This window comes from Dermacentor albipictus, chromosome 6, assembly GCF_038994185.2.
Source record: "Dermacentor albipictus isolate Rhodes 1998 colony chromosome 6, USDA_Dalb.pri_finalv2, whole genome shotgun sequence".
Lineage (NCBI taxonomy): Eukaryota > Metazoa > Arthropoda > Arachnida > Ixodida > Ixodidae > Dermacentor > Dermacentor albipictus.
The window spans coordinates 24,803,422-24,818,318 of record NC_091826.1 but is presented as its reverse complement, the minus strand read 5'-3'; the positions used below and the strand labels follow the sequence as shown (position 1 = coordinate 24,818,318).

Genomic DNA, 14,897 nt, shown 5'->3' with positions numbered 1-14,897 from the left:
TAACGTAATTACAGTCCTTGAGCTGCATTATTTAGGGAGGCGTACGTTGCTTGCACTGGACATTGAAACGCACGTTCAACGAGGTAAAATAATAGTAACAATAAAGCTGCTTGGTTATGATTACTTTACGGCGCATACTGCAATTTACTAATTGTAGGCGGTGCGTTTGCGAGGTATATCCACCTTGGAATTAATTTCCACAATTACACTAGTTTGTAGATACGCGCCATCAAATGTACCGTAAAACTGCACTGTTACTACACTTACTTTTGTTACCGAAATTATATTTTATGCAGTGAAACACAAAAGTAACTGGAACGCCCACGTATCTTCTTTTCTTTTTTACACTTTGGCAATTATCTCGGAACTGGTGTCACCCTGGAGATTCATTTCAAGCGGACACGTCTGCCAGCTACCTAAACTCGCCGGCTACACAATTCAATTCAAATTCACAGGTTACAAATAACATAAATTACGAAGTAATTTTCTAACTAATTACTTTGCAAGCCGTGTTGCAATTTACGAATTGTGGCCGATGAGTTCGCAAGGCGAATCCACTTGGAACTTATTTTCAGGATGACACCAGCTTGGAGATATTCATTCTCTAAAGTGTGCGACGAAATACATGCGTATTCTAGTGACATTGAGGGTGTGGGGGTGGGGGTTGCTACAATGCGAAAATCAGCGGTTTGTTAAAAAAACTAAGCGCAACAAGATCGCATTTTCCCGCAACTTTGACGTTTCGTATTTCGAAACCGTATTATTTGAAAATTCTATTTTTCTTCATTTCAATGCGATAGGATCGTTACTGTAAGAGAAAAGAAATCTTAAAATTCATCTCTGATTATTACGTCGCAATTTTCTCGCATTGGGGTCGTCGCGGTTCAGTATAAGTTATTGAAACTTCCCAAGTCCAGTCTCTGGCTCTTCTAGAACACAATGTAGTTCATCTTTACTTGGAATGTATTAGCTACTAAAACGAAAAAGAAACGTGCTAAAGCATTCAAAATCAATGACGTCACCGAAAGCTGCTGCGTGAGCTTCAAAGTGGGGTCGCTACCTGCCGTATCGCTTTCACATCCTTTAATATATTTTAATTTTATTTTATAGCTTTTTCTGCTTACAAAGCTTCTTATCGTTGTTTGAGGGGTTTTTTTTGCTGTTGTTGTTCTTCAAGGTTATCTCACTAGTACAGCTCAAGTAATTATTCTATTTAGTTTCTCATTAATTTCCCTTCACAATGTCACACCTCCGCGCTGAATGTTGAGTCGCAAAACGATGTATCGCGCGACTTTTCTTAATCATACACAGATGTATCGAACAACTGACGAACATTCTTTTTTTCATTTTTGCCATCTGTCCGGTTTCCACGACACGAACGCAAAACAAGAGACAAGCGAACTTGCGAAAGAATCGAAAGAATAAAGCAGGAATTGTAATACAGATGACGCTTACTATAAAATACTTTTGTCTTTTTATTCCTTTTTTTTCGCAGGCTTTCCAAGGCACAAATTTTACCGTGCGAAGTGTTCCGGCCCTGAAATGGTCAGTGTGCCTGAGTGACGACGATACGCCCATTGACGTGTACTTCTCCGGTAAGGGGCCACTTTTCACCGTCAGCTTTAGAGCGACCATTTCGATATTAGAGACTTTTAGCGTGTCCGGTATTCCGGCAAGCGCGGGCGGTTTGCCGGATTAGCGGGGGCGTAAACGTGAGCGGCCGGATTGGTGGCGCCAGCTGGTGGCGCAAAGCTCAACCACGCAAACACAAAGCTAATTGCTATATTCTGTTTAGCTGCTGGCGTAAATTTTCGACAGTGGCGTAATCGTGTTCACAATGACGCCGCTGCGAAAAATTTGCACCAGTAGCGAAGCAGAATGTAGTGGATTACTGTAGTTTTAGCTCTGTGTTTGTCTGGTTGAACTGTACGCTACCAGGCGGCCGCACCGCTCTGGCCGCTCACGTTTACGCCCCCGCAAATCCGGCAATCCGCTCAAACCGCTCCCGTTTACCGGAATAGTGGACAGGCTAAAAGTCTCTATTGTTATTTGAATTGCGGCTTTTCGTGCTAGTCGTGTTGATCCTTTCTCACTAAAGAACGAAAACAAATGCATTTATAGAAACAATCCTTCGCACGCAAGTACCAGAGAGCATCAGTAGGGAGGTCCCTGCACGGAACCTTTCCGATCAGAGGTACAGGCACGATGAATACGTTTCGTGAAATCTTGAAACTTCGTAGTAGTGTTCACTGTTTAGTACAGTACAGTAAGTGATAGAGATATGGCAGTATCAGAGGTATACATGGAGGAATATTAAAATGTAATAGAGTGATAAGAAAAGGGAGGAATAATATAATAGAAGCGATAGGGAAGCAAACTTCGTAGTAGTGTTCACTGTTTAGTACAGTACAGTAAGTGATAGAGATATGGCAGTATCAGAGGTATACATGGAGGAATATGAAAATGTAATAGAGAGATAAGAAAGGGGAGGAATAATATAATAGAAGCGATAGGGAAGCTTTGGAAGGACATTTCTTTTGTGTGTGTGTGAATCTTCTTGTGGAAGCATATTTTATCAGAGATATGCGGCAGATAGCGCAGTTCTGTCCCATCAGCTAGATTACTCGAAGAGGCAGATAATACTTTCATGTCAAATAGCAGTATGATATTAGATAATTAACACATTTACACTGACGAAATTTGTAATTATGCACTTTAATAAACACGTCACAAGTGCGGCATCGAAGCCAAAGCGGTAACGAAGTCAAACACATTTAATAGGAATACTATGATTATAGACCCAATTTTGAGAAATAAGTGAAATTTGCTGACGTTGTAGTTAACATTCACCACCTCTTCATTTGTTGTTGCTCTGATTTTTTCTTTTTTTCTGTTTTTGCTTTCTGCGTCCTCGCTCGTATCGCGCCGTTCGCTTATTTGTCTTAAACCAATTTGTCGGAAGCCGAGCCGTATTGGTCACACAACATAAACGCAATGTTTTCGGTTTCAGATCCCAAACACAGCACTTACGGCAATATATTTCCAGTACCTCTGAGAATCGTCCAAGGCAAAGAGGTTTCCGACATCATGATGATGCAAGACTACGTCGGCGACGTGGAAGATAAGTTTAAGGTGACGTTAGTCTTCACACACACACACACACACACACACACACACACACACACACACACACACACACCGTAATGGAGTTGATTGGCGAGTGCAATGTTGATTGCAATGCGATTGGCGATATTTGGCGAGTGCAATGTATATATATATATATATATATATATATATATATATATATATATATATATATATATATATATATATATATATATATATATATACATTGCACTCGCCAATCAACACCATTACGCGACGCTGGAATCCAAGTGGAAACACAGTGATGCCTCGACAACGGTGTCACATCCGTTTTTGAGCTTATTGTACTTCTCGCACACAGACAATATAAAAATGTCTTTGCAGCCGAAGACATCTACCGGAAAGACGTTCGCGTGGGGTGCCACACGGCAAAAGGGCATCTTCTTTTTCGGGTGGAGGAACTCTTTTGTGGACCCGCCAAAAGGGGTAAAATCGAAAGCAGCTATTCAACAAAACAAAACTTGACGAGAGGCAAATGGTGCGTTAATAATAACCGTAGTGTTTTCAACACAAAAAAAGAATTTCGTAGTTTGCAATGAGGTAATTTGACCAGACACTCTATTTTTTAAACTTTTTTGTCAGTTTCAATTTGTGCTTGCTGCTACCGTGTGCTTTGCTGCGTTGGGCTCTCATCAAGCCGTTCTCATTCTCGGCTTAGCTTTGCACGCTTCCCCTCGCATTCACAGCATACGGAGAGCACGGTGCAATAGGATCTTATGGTAACTGGACTTTGTGGGAACATCACGGCGACGGCGACGGCGCCGGCGAGAATTCGCCTGGAGTGTCCACATATAATGGCTGTCGTAATAAATAAATAAACAAATCAGTCTACAGGTCACAAAGAAATTCCGCAGGGCTGTCAAAGGCACATCTCTGTTCAGCGAGGCATGGTGACTCATCGCTTCAAGAAAACAGAACGAGAAACGCGTATACAGCGTATGCCGAACCTGACGTACTGCTACTACTTCACTATATGTTTCGTTTTTTTTTTTTTTTTCAGATTCCAGCCGGGCGTGGCTGCGCGCGCATCAAGACTCCTCTGCCCAAGCCTCCCAGTTTCGCCAACGTCTCGATCGAGTTCCACTCGGAGCTGATGTTCAGGAACTTTCAGAGCTCGTCCGAGTTCTACTACTCTTCGCACTTAGACGTGAGTGTTAGACCAAACCGTCCCCGATGAACTTATGACGGCCAGCTTCTCAGCTCGTTTTTCGCTCTTCGCCCTTGGCTCGCCCGCCACCGTTATCCTAGAAGCATAATGGGTTGTCGAGTTGGTAACCATCTGGTGTGTCCTCAGTGCATTTTAGGGAAATTGATTATTGTACTAGAGTTATCACTGAGATGTGTATCTTGGCGCGACGGATGACACGAACACCATATAAATCTAGAACTTTTTTTTATCTCGTATACTTCATCTCAGTAGTGCTCGCCAGAGTGGTAGTTAATTCAGAAACGCTTACCACGAGTGCAACACTTCACCGCAGTAGTGCAGCGAAGTCCTCCATTGTCTTCGTGTGTGCAACAAGCTCGCTTATCTGCGAGAACGTTACGCATTAGTTCGTAGGAAAAAATGCGTGTAGCCCTTACTATGTGTGAGTCAAGGAGTAGACGACGCCGTTTCATGCGTGAACATCTTAACTCGTCAGCAACAACGACAACAACAAAATAGGCAGGGGAGAAGGAGCAGGCAGATTGCAGGAAAATGGCACCATGCAGTGACAACATGTCCCCGAGAGCGAGTCACGTACTCTTTCACATTCACTTGGCAGTCCGAGGACAAAAGCTATCGCTGTAAACGACGATAACTTTTTGTTATCGTCATTTTACAGCGATAGTTGTTATGGGGCTCATACCTCTATACATTTTAATGCCTGCCTGTGTCCACCGACGGAATACCAGAACGCACTGCCAGAATTTTATAAAGCAATAAAGAAGAAAAAAAATTCGCAGGGCCCCACCGGGATTTCTACTCCGGACCTACATATTCTGACACGAAAGCTTTAAAACTCTATAGGGACATTGTGGCACAGCTTCTTCTTTTCTTCTTTTTTCTTTTTTTTTTGCGGTTTACACATTTGAAGTAAGCTCCCGATAAGTTCTCCGAAATGCGGACAAATCTGTCAAATATTCGCAGGATGCCGCTGTAAAAGATACCGCGCCTGGCCTCTTGAACACCCATTAAAACCAGTGGTTGACGCTACGCTCTGCTGCTTATGCATAAACCAACGCCAAGGGGAAAGAACACAACCGGAGCCAGTGGCAAGGCACGAAAGGAACGAATAGAAAAGTAGGGCGGATTGAAAGAGCCACTTTTCCCCGTTAGGAGTTCTCGAATACTAACTTCTGAGATAGAATCAAATACGAATCCAATAGTGCCAGGAGCGAACCGAATCGAATATCAAATACTTCTCGAGTAGTTTTCGAATGATAAGAAGTCGTTTTCACAATGAACGTAAAACGATGTTCACTTTCTATAGTATTGGTAACGTCAGCGTGTTTCTGTCACTGCATTGTACGTCATCAAGCAGTGTGCATTAAAGGTACAAATTGAGCACTAGGAACAAATAAGCAATCCGATCGCATACACTGAACCCTTCGAAGAGTGGGAACAATCACAGCACAACCGGTGAAGTCTGGCTTCCGTGAGCGAACGTCCTCGCTCCACTACCCGGGTTCTCATGTTTTGTGCCTGTACCATGACAGCGGGGCTGAAATTTGCCCTACCTTTGTTCCAATCTCGTGTTTATTGTGCGCAGTTGACATTTTGAAATATTGGAGAACTATTCGAAAAAAATATTCGTATGTACAAATGGCGGCTATACGATTCGAAGTAAGAATGAAATAGGGCACTGTTCGATTCGTTATTCGACAGTTTCGAATATTCCCTAAAAAAACGCTCTCCGCTTCTCAAGGGGAGCCACTCACTTTGACTTACATGACGTATTGACGTATTACGTATGACGTATGACGTATGACGTATTATATGACTTATAGACGTATACTATTATATTCGTGGAGACAGCATCGGAGAGTGCCACCTACACTATAGCGAAGACGACTAAATACTAAAGTGTTCTTATTATCGAAAGGGGATTAGCTCGCACGCGCATGCGCGTGTTCCCTCCAACCGATCACCGCCCGAAACATCGCAAGGCATACTGCGTATACAAAATACTGCGTCAGCTGTGACGTCAGGGCTTCGCATTATGGACGCGTAACCGTAACTTTTCCCATTTCATCCTAGCAACCCCTTATTTCCTTCAAAATGTTTCTTGAGCTTTTTGCTTTTTAACGCTGCTTTTCTTTCTTCCTTTTGCTTTGAAACCTTACCCCCGTATTCAGAAATGCATCTTAACTTGAAGCCCAAGCTCGACTTGATATAAACGACGCCTGCTTCGAACGCACCTAAGACACTCATAACGTTTCTTTGGTGCGTTCATGGCAGGCGTCATTTAAATCAAGTCCAGCGTGGGCTTCAAGTCAAGATGCATTTATGAATACGGATGTTATACAGCGGCTGCGACAAGACTTCATTGACGCGGGAAACCATCTTCTCGCAGATTATTCGCGACATTTCCAGCGACCACATGAGCGCCGTCGTGGAACCCTGGGCTACAAGCGAGCGCAACGCGCAGAAGACCGAACCAGCTGGCACATACCAAGAGATATACGACTACTACAATGGTAAGTAGTATAGTAGTAGCAGTCGAGGGGTATGCGATTCTAAATTGAGAGTATTTTTAAAATGGAGTGGCATTTTGGAAAAAAAAAAAACATCACTCGATAACGACGTTTGTACGACTAGTATCTGCTGCTGCAAGAACTAATTAACTACTCCCGAGGAGACACACTGCACAAATTCTCATTACGTCGCAAGCGCGAGGAGCTGTTTTGGTAAATTCAAGTCCGCACGTTTCGTTCTGACGCCTTTCCTGCCTTGCCGATGCGGACGGTCGTATACTGACATTGTGGCAACACTGACGTTTTTGGTATTCTAGACTTGACTGGTTAACATCCCTGCCTTCCTTATCTCTCTCTCTCTCTCTCTCTCTCTCTCTCTCTCTATAGTCGGATTCAACTTTAGAAAAAAGGGGGCGTTTACTCCTCCGAGGCGGATGCACACGAGCATCCACCAATGGGCGCGCACTCTGAACCGACGTCATGCGCCGGACGGCCGGTGACTTCGCCGCTTCGGTCATCTGGGCGGGGCCTCCCCTTTTTTCTAAAGTTGTAGCCGACTATAGATGTTATTCACAATTCGCATTAACGTTGACGGTACCATTTCATTGCTTTACTAAATTAACAGTAGATTAGAGAGAAATATTAAATTAGTTTAGGTTGATAAATTGTTCCAAAACTCTATCCTAGTTATTTTCACGGTAAGAAGTCAATTAATGGAGAGAAAGTGAAGGCGTAACTTCTATTTCGTGAACTGCGTGCCGGAACTCTCACATCGGAACGTCTCTGTGACGTCACAGATCTCAAAGTGTTTTTTTTTTCTTTCGTACTGGTGCAGTGGTCGCTAAGCAGAAGTTCTTGAAACTTGCTACGTTTAGTCTTCGACTCCTTTAGGATACAATGCGACAAAAATGTTGACGAGGCTCAAGCAGACGCCGTCGACACCTGTGACGTCACGTCGAGCTGGTGCGGGAAGTTGAAAGTGGCGTCGCTACCCGTGTATCTTTACTGCATGTTTTATGGCTTGCCACCCTTTTCTCGAGAAAACAATGCTTCTTTTTCTTGTTGTTTTATTTAAATATTGTAGAAGCACAATTTATGAATACCGGTTAATTCTTTTTTTTTCTTTAGCATGCCTTTCAACTTCATTGTCCCTCTAAGCCGCAAGACAAGATGCGTGGGCGTTTAAAATAAAATACGCAAAACATGATAAGATGGTGGGCGCATTTTCACAACGCGGTTATGGTGAGGATAAGAGAGGATGAGAGGGCGCGTGGGAGAAGGTTATTTAAGACGACCGATTACAGAACGTAGTAAAAGTAGGGGGTTACTTTCCTCTCCTTATCTATTTTCTTTTTTGTTGTTGTTGCTCATGCGAACAGGCATCCTGTACAAGATCGACAAGTCCGGACCACAGGAGAGGTGCACAGTGACCACTGCGGACCGATACACGCTGAACGTGACGCTGCCCGGGTTGGGCGACCTCGACATGCTCAACGTCATCTTCGTCGACGCGGACACTCTCATGAACGCCACCTACCTGGGAGTGGTGAGTTGCGAGCCTCACAGTGCCTATTACCTCACACGTTCTTCGCGCGCTACACCCTTAAAGGGACACTAAAGCGAAACAATAAATCAGTTTAGACTAATGAAGCATTGTTTGAGAACCCTGCAGGCAGTCATTTCAAAAAAAAAAGTTTGGTTATTAGATGAGAAAATGAAGGTTCAAGTATCAGTATTTGAATTTCGCGCCGAAACTCCAGCGCCGGTACGCCAGCGTGACGTCAGGGATTCCAAAGTATGTTTTCGCATTTGGGCCGCGTTGGCTGAATAAAGGTTTCCGAAACTTGCCATGTTTAGTATTTGGTTCCTTTAGAACACAGTGTAGTCAGTCTGTGCCGCTATATATTATTAGTAGGCCCTAGAAGATGCCACCAAAATCCAAGACGTCACAGCCCCCAGGTGCGGGAACTTAAGTAGGCGTCGCCACCCGTATTTCGTTCTTGCGCTTTTTCTGGCTTACCAAACGTCTTATCGTTGTAAGAGTGGTGTTTTTGGTGTTGTAGAACGATAATTTAATGATGAAGAAGAAATCATTTTTCACTTTAGTCTCCCTTTAAGCAATATTACGCCCTTTGAGGCTTGTCTTGTCCAACAACAACAACGACCTTACGCTGACCTTGTGTAAACCGTTCTTTTTACAAGCACACCGTGAGGAACATGCCTACGCACGCCTTCGAGCTTCTCATGGATGGGCTGGATGGAAGGATGTCCAAGATAACGCAGGCGACCATCACGTACTACTACCTCAAGGTGAGCCTGTTGTGGGGTCGCCAGCATCGCAGATTTCTGCGGCCTGACGGAGCAGTGCGAAATTAGCATTGGGCGCGAAAATTCACTGCAGAAATAAAAAAAAAATGATGAATGAAAAAGCAAAAACAAAATGAAGGTAAGCGACATGCTGTGGGTGGCAGGTAAGCGAGCTGATACCTTAACGTACAAAAGGAGCCGCACTGTAGTGTGAACTACTGCGCTGTAATTGATAGTTACGAAAGAAACAAAGAAACACTAAATTAGATGAGCTTAATGCCAGTAAGTCGTATATTTCCTCTCTTAAGGGAGAGAAAGAGAGAACTAGAAAGAGTTAAAAGAGCAGTAAGATAAACAGATGACAGTTGCCGGTTTGCTATCCTGCATTGGCGTGGTGGTAAATGGGTTGGGAAGGACATAGAAAAAGGGTGGAAAGAAAAGAGTGATCTTACGGTTCCTTTAGCAGCGAGGGTGTGGCGGCATAAAACGCCAACAAGTGTTTCTTTAACACAATTTTTAAAAATCGTGCCGCTTCCGTGCAACATACAGTGCAGTTAACTTCAAGAATGCAACACTTAAATTGTAATAAAGTTAATATTACAGCAACTCTAGCTGAACGTTCTTTAAAGAAGTCTCGTATGGTACATCGGGACTTCATATTTTTGCACAAATATACAATCTGTAGGTTTTTCACGTCATACTTCACGTGCAAGTGATGGCGAAGTATTAAATGCGTGTTTGCTTTAATTGTGGACCCTACAGCACTTAAAGCTGTCACGAAACAACCGCCATTCCTCCCTCGAAAAGAAACTGCGATGTGATCAGAGCAGGAGACATAAAAGACAAGCGTTAACTCGGATATGCATTTAACTCCAAGCGGATTGAACACAGTTTAAGAAACAGATGTACGCGCGGTGTTGCAAGAAGGTAAAAAAAGCAAAAGAAAAGCGATATGATTGGATTGAAATAAGACACCGACTTCATTTCCGACTAAGTTTCGGCAGTACGTAGACCGTTATAAACTGTTGGCGCGGTATTTCGTCTGTCTTGAACCACCTTGTCCGCCTCGATAACGCAGGCGTGAGTGACTTTCCGCCAGAAAGCGTCATTATGCAAAAAAAATTGGAGGACGCTTAAGCTTCGCCTTCAAGGTTCGATTACCACCCAGCCCATCTTGCAAGTTGTTTTTATTCATGAAGTGCCTGCTGGGATTTATCGCTCACGGCCAACGCCGCCTACGCCGACACCGACGCCGACGACACTGGCTTTTCTGCGACACGAGCTCCTTAACGCTGTCGCGTTAAAAAGTGAGGCGTGCAGACAGGACACAAGAGTAGAGAAGGGGACAACACCAACGCTCTTCTATACACGAACGTCCACTTCTCTACTCTTGTGTCCTGTCTGTACGCCTCACATTTTTTTGCATAATGAATCCTTACCAACTAGCTCAGCTTTCTGTCGTTCTAAGAAAGCGTCACTTCCTTTATTTCTTTTGTTTTTGTATTTTTTGCAGTGACGCTATGCGCTAGTACGCGAGAAACAAAAATTACTCGTGTCGCTCTCTCTCTCTTCACAGGATAACCTGATCTGGGACCGAGACCTGAGCCACAGAAACATTCCGGTGAAAATCACCGCTCGCACGTTCACCGCCTCCCAACTCCAGTTGAAGGTACGGCGACGTTCCCCTACGTCAAGCGTTATGCGCCTAGAGCTGATTGTATTAACTGCACATTACAGAGACGTACACGAAACAACGTGTACGTACAAGTACACGTTGTACGTGTAAGTCGTGTACGTACACGACTCGCCCATAATGCAGCATAAAATATAACCGAAGCCTCGGACATTAAAATCGAGTATTTGTCGACAACGCGACTGCGAAGTACACTGGACAAATGTGGCTGTTGTACACCCGGCCACAAAAGTTTACGGGCCACGAGACCTCAGAAAACGTTCAATTCTCGAGCAGCCTGTAACAGTAGTCAGCGAAACTGAAGATCGCAATGTTGTTCACATGTACTAATAGAGGCTGTAAATGCGAATACTAGGACGCGTTGTGAGTCTGCGCTGTGAGGCTGCGCGTATATGCAGCTTTTTTCTTAGATTTCGTGTTCCGTAACATTTTGTGGCCGGGTGTACCTCGCGAAAAGTATCCGCGACACCAACCTCAAAAGTTGTCCTTTCATTTTTTTGTCTTTTCCCTTGCGAAAAATTGAGTATAGCAATGAGGTATGCCGCGGTGATCACCTTCAAAGTGGGATATGTCGTAACAGCAGAAAAGACGCATTTCTCTATTATCGCACGCACGTGTATTGTGTTCCTACATACCCGCGGTGTTTGCTCAGTGGCTATGGTGTTAGGCTGCTGAGCGCAAGGTCGCGGGGTCGAATCCCGGCCACGGCGGCCGCATTTCGATGGGGGCGAAATGCGAAAACACCCGTGTACTTAGATTCAGGTGCACGTTAAAAAACCCCAGGTGGTCGAAATTTCCGGGGTCCTCCACTACGGCGTGCCTCATAATCAGAAAGTGGTTTTGGCACGTAAAACCCAATAATTTAATTTAATTTTGTGTTCCTACATGCAGCCGTTTTACGAGATCACGCTCAACATCCACGATCTGACGACGGTGATGGAGCGAATGAACGAGAAGATGAACATGCTGTCGTGCTACAACGAAGACGACCAGTCCTACACGTGGCTCCAAGTCGGCTTCCCAGGTATGTGGTTTCGACGTCCCCTAAATTCCCCACAGGCTGTAGCGTTGAGTGTCAACTGGTCTGACGCCTGTCCTCTTCCTCAAAGCTGCATAGAACATGTAATGGGAGCAATCTTTTTTTCCACCACGATTGCAGTTATCGGTTCTCATTTATCATTTGGATAAGCTCATTCCATTTATTTCATCTCAGGGCCAACAAACTACAGACAGAATAGGGGGTTATGTAACCCAAGGCATTTTAGCGGAGCAGGATGGTTATAATAAATTGTTGATGGGTTTCTCTCCTTTTCTGCTTTTTTATGCAAAAAGCGGTTCCATCACACGATTGTTGCCGAAACGACGAAACCGAAATGCGCATCGGCGTGTCAACATGGGCACGCCAATCCCGAATTTATGATAATTCCTGCAAGAAATGAGGAATAGTGGTGACGAAAGAGGGTCGCGCAAATTGGGCGTCGTAAAGATACAGTTTGTGAAAAAGACAGAGACGCGATATCTTACGAAGACGTGACAGGTGAGGCACATCCAAGAACGAATTTCGTTGAAAGCGACACTTTCTGTGCACGAGAAGTTGGTTAAGGTGAAAACGTGCTGCACGGCTCTCGATGGCTTAGATTCCAGGAATGGGTTCGCTGGTGCGGAAAATCCCCAAATGGTTGACGCAATGCGAGCTTGGACCTTACTAACGCGTTACAATGCAAAAGTTTCGAATTGGTAGGAGCTAGGCCAAAATTACGATTGATATATATTGACGTTTCGTATAAAGACGTAGTCCAGCAGGAATCTCACATATTCCTGAAGAGAAAGGGAAAAAGTACTCGGGAGCTTCCTTTCGCATTATATCCGTGGTCCCCCGTGATACAAAGCGGTGTGCAGTCCCTCTGAGCCAATATAGGTGCTTCAGAGTGCCGGGTAAAACCACTCTCCCTTCTCCAGTTTTGGAGCAATTAAAACCTTACCCTGCAGCCTTGCAACCATAAATAAATTATTATTTTTGCACAAAGCTTTGTCTCTTTTTACATCACAAAATTATTTTTATCTTATCTTTATCGTCAGGTAAACAGCTACAACATATTTTGCAATAACTTAGCTTGAACCGTCTCCAGAGTATATAAATAGGCAGAAATGACACGTAAAATGAAGTTAGCGCCGATATTGAGGACACGTGCACAACATTGTAGTGAAGTATATTATAGTACAACACAGTATAGTATTGTACGATCTAGTGCAGTACAGTGTAGTATGCAGAAAATACGGCAGTCTATAGGCGTGCATTTATTTTGCGCTTAGAACAAGAAAAAAATAAAAGCGTAGCTAAAGACATGTGTAGCAACTTTCTGCCACTTCACAAGCCGTAAAGCCTACATCGTCAGGCGATGAATTTGTACCTACATTGGCACGAAATTTATAGCTCTCCATATTTCATCTTTTGCACGTCAAAGAAGACGGAGGCTGAAAATCGCCATGTAGTACATGCTTTCTACCAGTTAACAAGCGATGCTATACGTGGTCTCTGTTTACTTTCATTGTTAAAGCATTTCGTTTAATCGTCCATGGCTTGCAGCAGAATTCTACTTCTTGAGTTAATTACTCCCAGAGGCAGAGATTTTTTGCAACAGAATAACTTATTAATATTTGACTAATTAATTAATTTAATTTAACGAACTTGAAACTAATTAATTTACGACACATATTGCAATTTGCAAAATATGGCCAGTGACTCCGATAATCATATCCACTTGAAATTAATTTTGAGAATGACAGCAGCTTCGAGATATGCATTCCCAAAGATTGCGACGAAATATAATGGTGTTCCAGTAACTTTGGGCTTTGTTAAATCATTTATTAATTCGTGAAAAAAAAGTAAGTGGAACAACAGTGCAGTTTCTTACCCCGTGTGACAGCGCTTATCACAAATTGGTGCCAATTTCAAAGTTAGTTTCAAGTGGCCGCGCCTTACGAAATCCGTTTCTTCAATCCATGCATTGGAATTCGTGCGCTAAAGCACTCTGTTCAAAAGTGGATTAGTCACATTTTGTTAATGATTAAATTATGCCTTTGGAATTTCACTGTAAGTAATGTCATGCATTCACGAGTAATCTAGCTCAACGAGTACATTTGTGGCGTGTGTCACAGTTGACTTAAAACAAAAAAATGTATGTTATCGTTAAAAGAAAAGCACCCAGTATATACCTAGACCCGTGGCTATGTGCATTAGATATAGGTCCGTTCATGCGACTCCTACATTGCACGTCACTTCGGAACGCGTTTCATAACATTGCAGTAGGGAAGAGCTAGGAGGGAGCGTAACGCGATAAAAATTTAGCCCAGAGAGAGTGTTGGCCCGACACGTGAGCTTGTCGTAGTAAGCTTTAGCAAGCCTACCGCCAGCGCACTATATTATATATATATATATATATATATATATATATATATATATATATATATATATATATATATATATATATATATATATAGCCGCACTCACCGCGCTCGCTTCCAAAATGACAAAAGGCTGCGACAGCGTCGTCTGTGCGCCAGGGTCGATCGTTTCCACGGACACGATAGATGCGTATACGTTGCAACAACAACAACAACAACAACAACAACAACAACAACAATAACAACAACAACAACCCAGGAGTTGCGTAAGCGCATGGGAAACAGTGCGTACAGCGCGGTCGTAAAAGCATCCGAACAAGTGCACGTCGATTATCAAAATCTACACTTCGAAAATCATTTACACTCTTAAAATTAAATAAGGGTGTGAGTGCGTCTATAACTCACCCCCTTACACCATTTTTTGTGTATAAGGGTGAGTTATAGGCATGTTTACACTATTCTTCACTTTTAAGGGTGTAAATTACACTCTTTTTAGGTGTAAGGGTGTCTGTAACTCGCACCCTTACACCATTTTTATATATAAGGGTGAGTTATAGTCATGTTTACACTATTCTTCCCTTTAAAGGTGCAAATTACACTCTTTTTAGGTGTAAGGGTGTCTGTAACTCGCACCCTTACACCATTTTTG

General features: G+C 43.3%; 2 protein-coding genes across 2 annotated transcripts in view; one reads left to right on the top strand and one right to left on the bottom strand.

Moving 5' to 3' along the window:
* The window catches only part of LOC135896507 (ionotropic receptor 93a-like), a 203,558-nt gene that overhangs the window by 47,508 nt on the left and 141,153 nt on the right, over nt 1–14,897 (bottom strand). The gene's annotated exons all lie outside the window — the stretch shown is intronic.
* Nucleotides 1–14,897, top strand: part of LOC135896505 (uncharacterized) — a 52,172-nt gene that overhangs the window by 15,337 nt on the left and 21,938 nt on the right. Inside the window, exons 6-13 of the mRNA XM_065424931.1 lie at nt 1,496–1,595; nt 3,011–3,132; nt 4,166–4,312; nt 6,723–6,846; nt 8,223–8,389; nt 9,046–9,153; nt 10,727–10,819; nt 11,735–11,867. Of these exons, the coding sequence (XP_065281003.1) occupies nt 1,496–1,595; nt 3,011–3,132; nt 4,166–4,312; nt 6,723–6,846; nt 8,223–8,389; nt 9,046–9,153; nt 10,727–10,819; nt 11,735–11,867 (994 nt within the window). The remainder of the gene's footprint in view (nt 1–1,495; nt 1,596–3,010; nt 3,133–4,165; nt 4,313–6,722; nt 6,847–8,222; nt 8,390–9,045; nt 9,154–10,726; nt 10,820–11,734; nt 11,868–14,897) is intronic.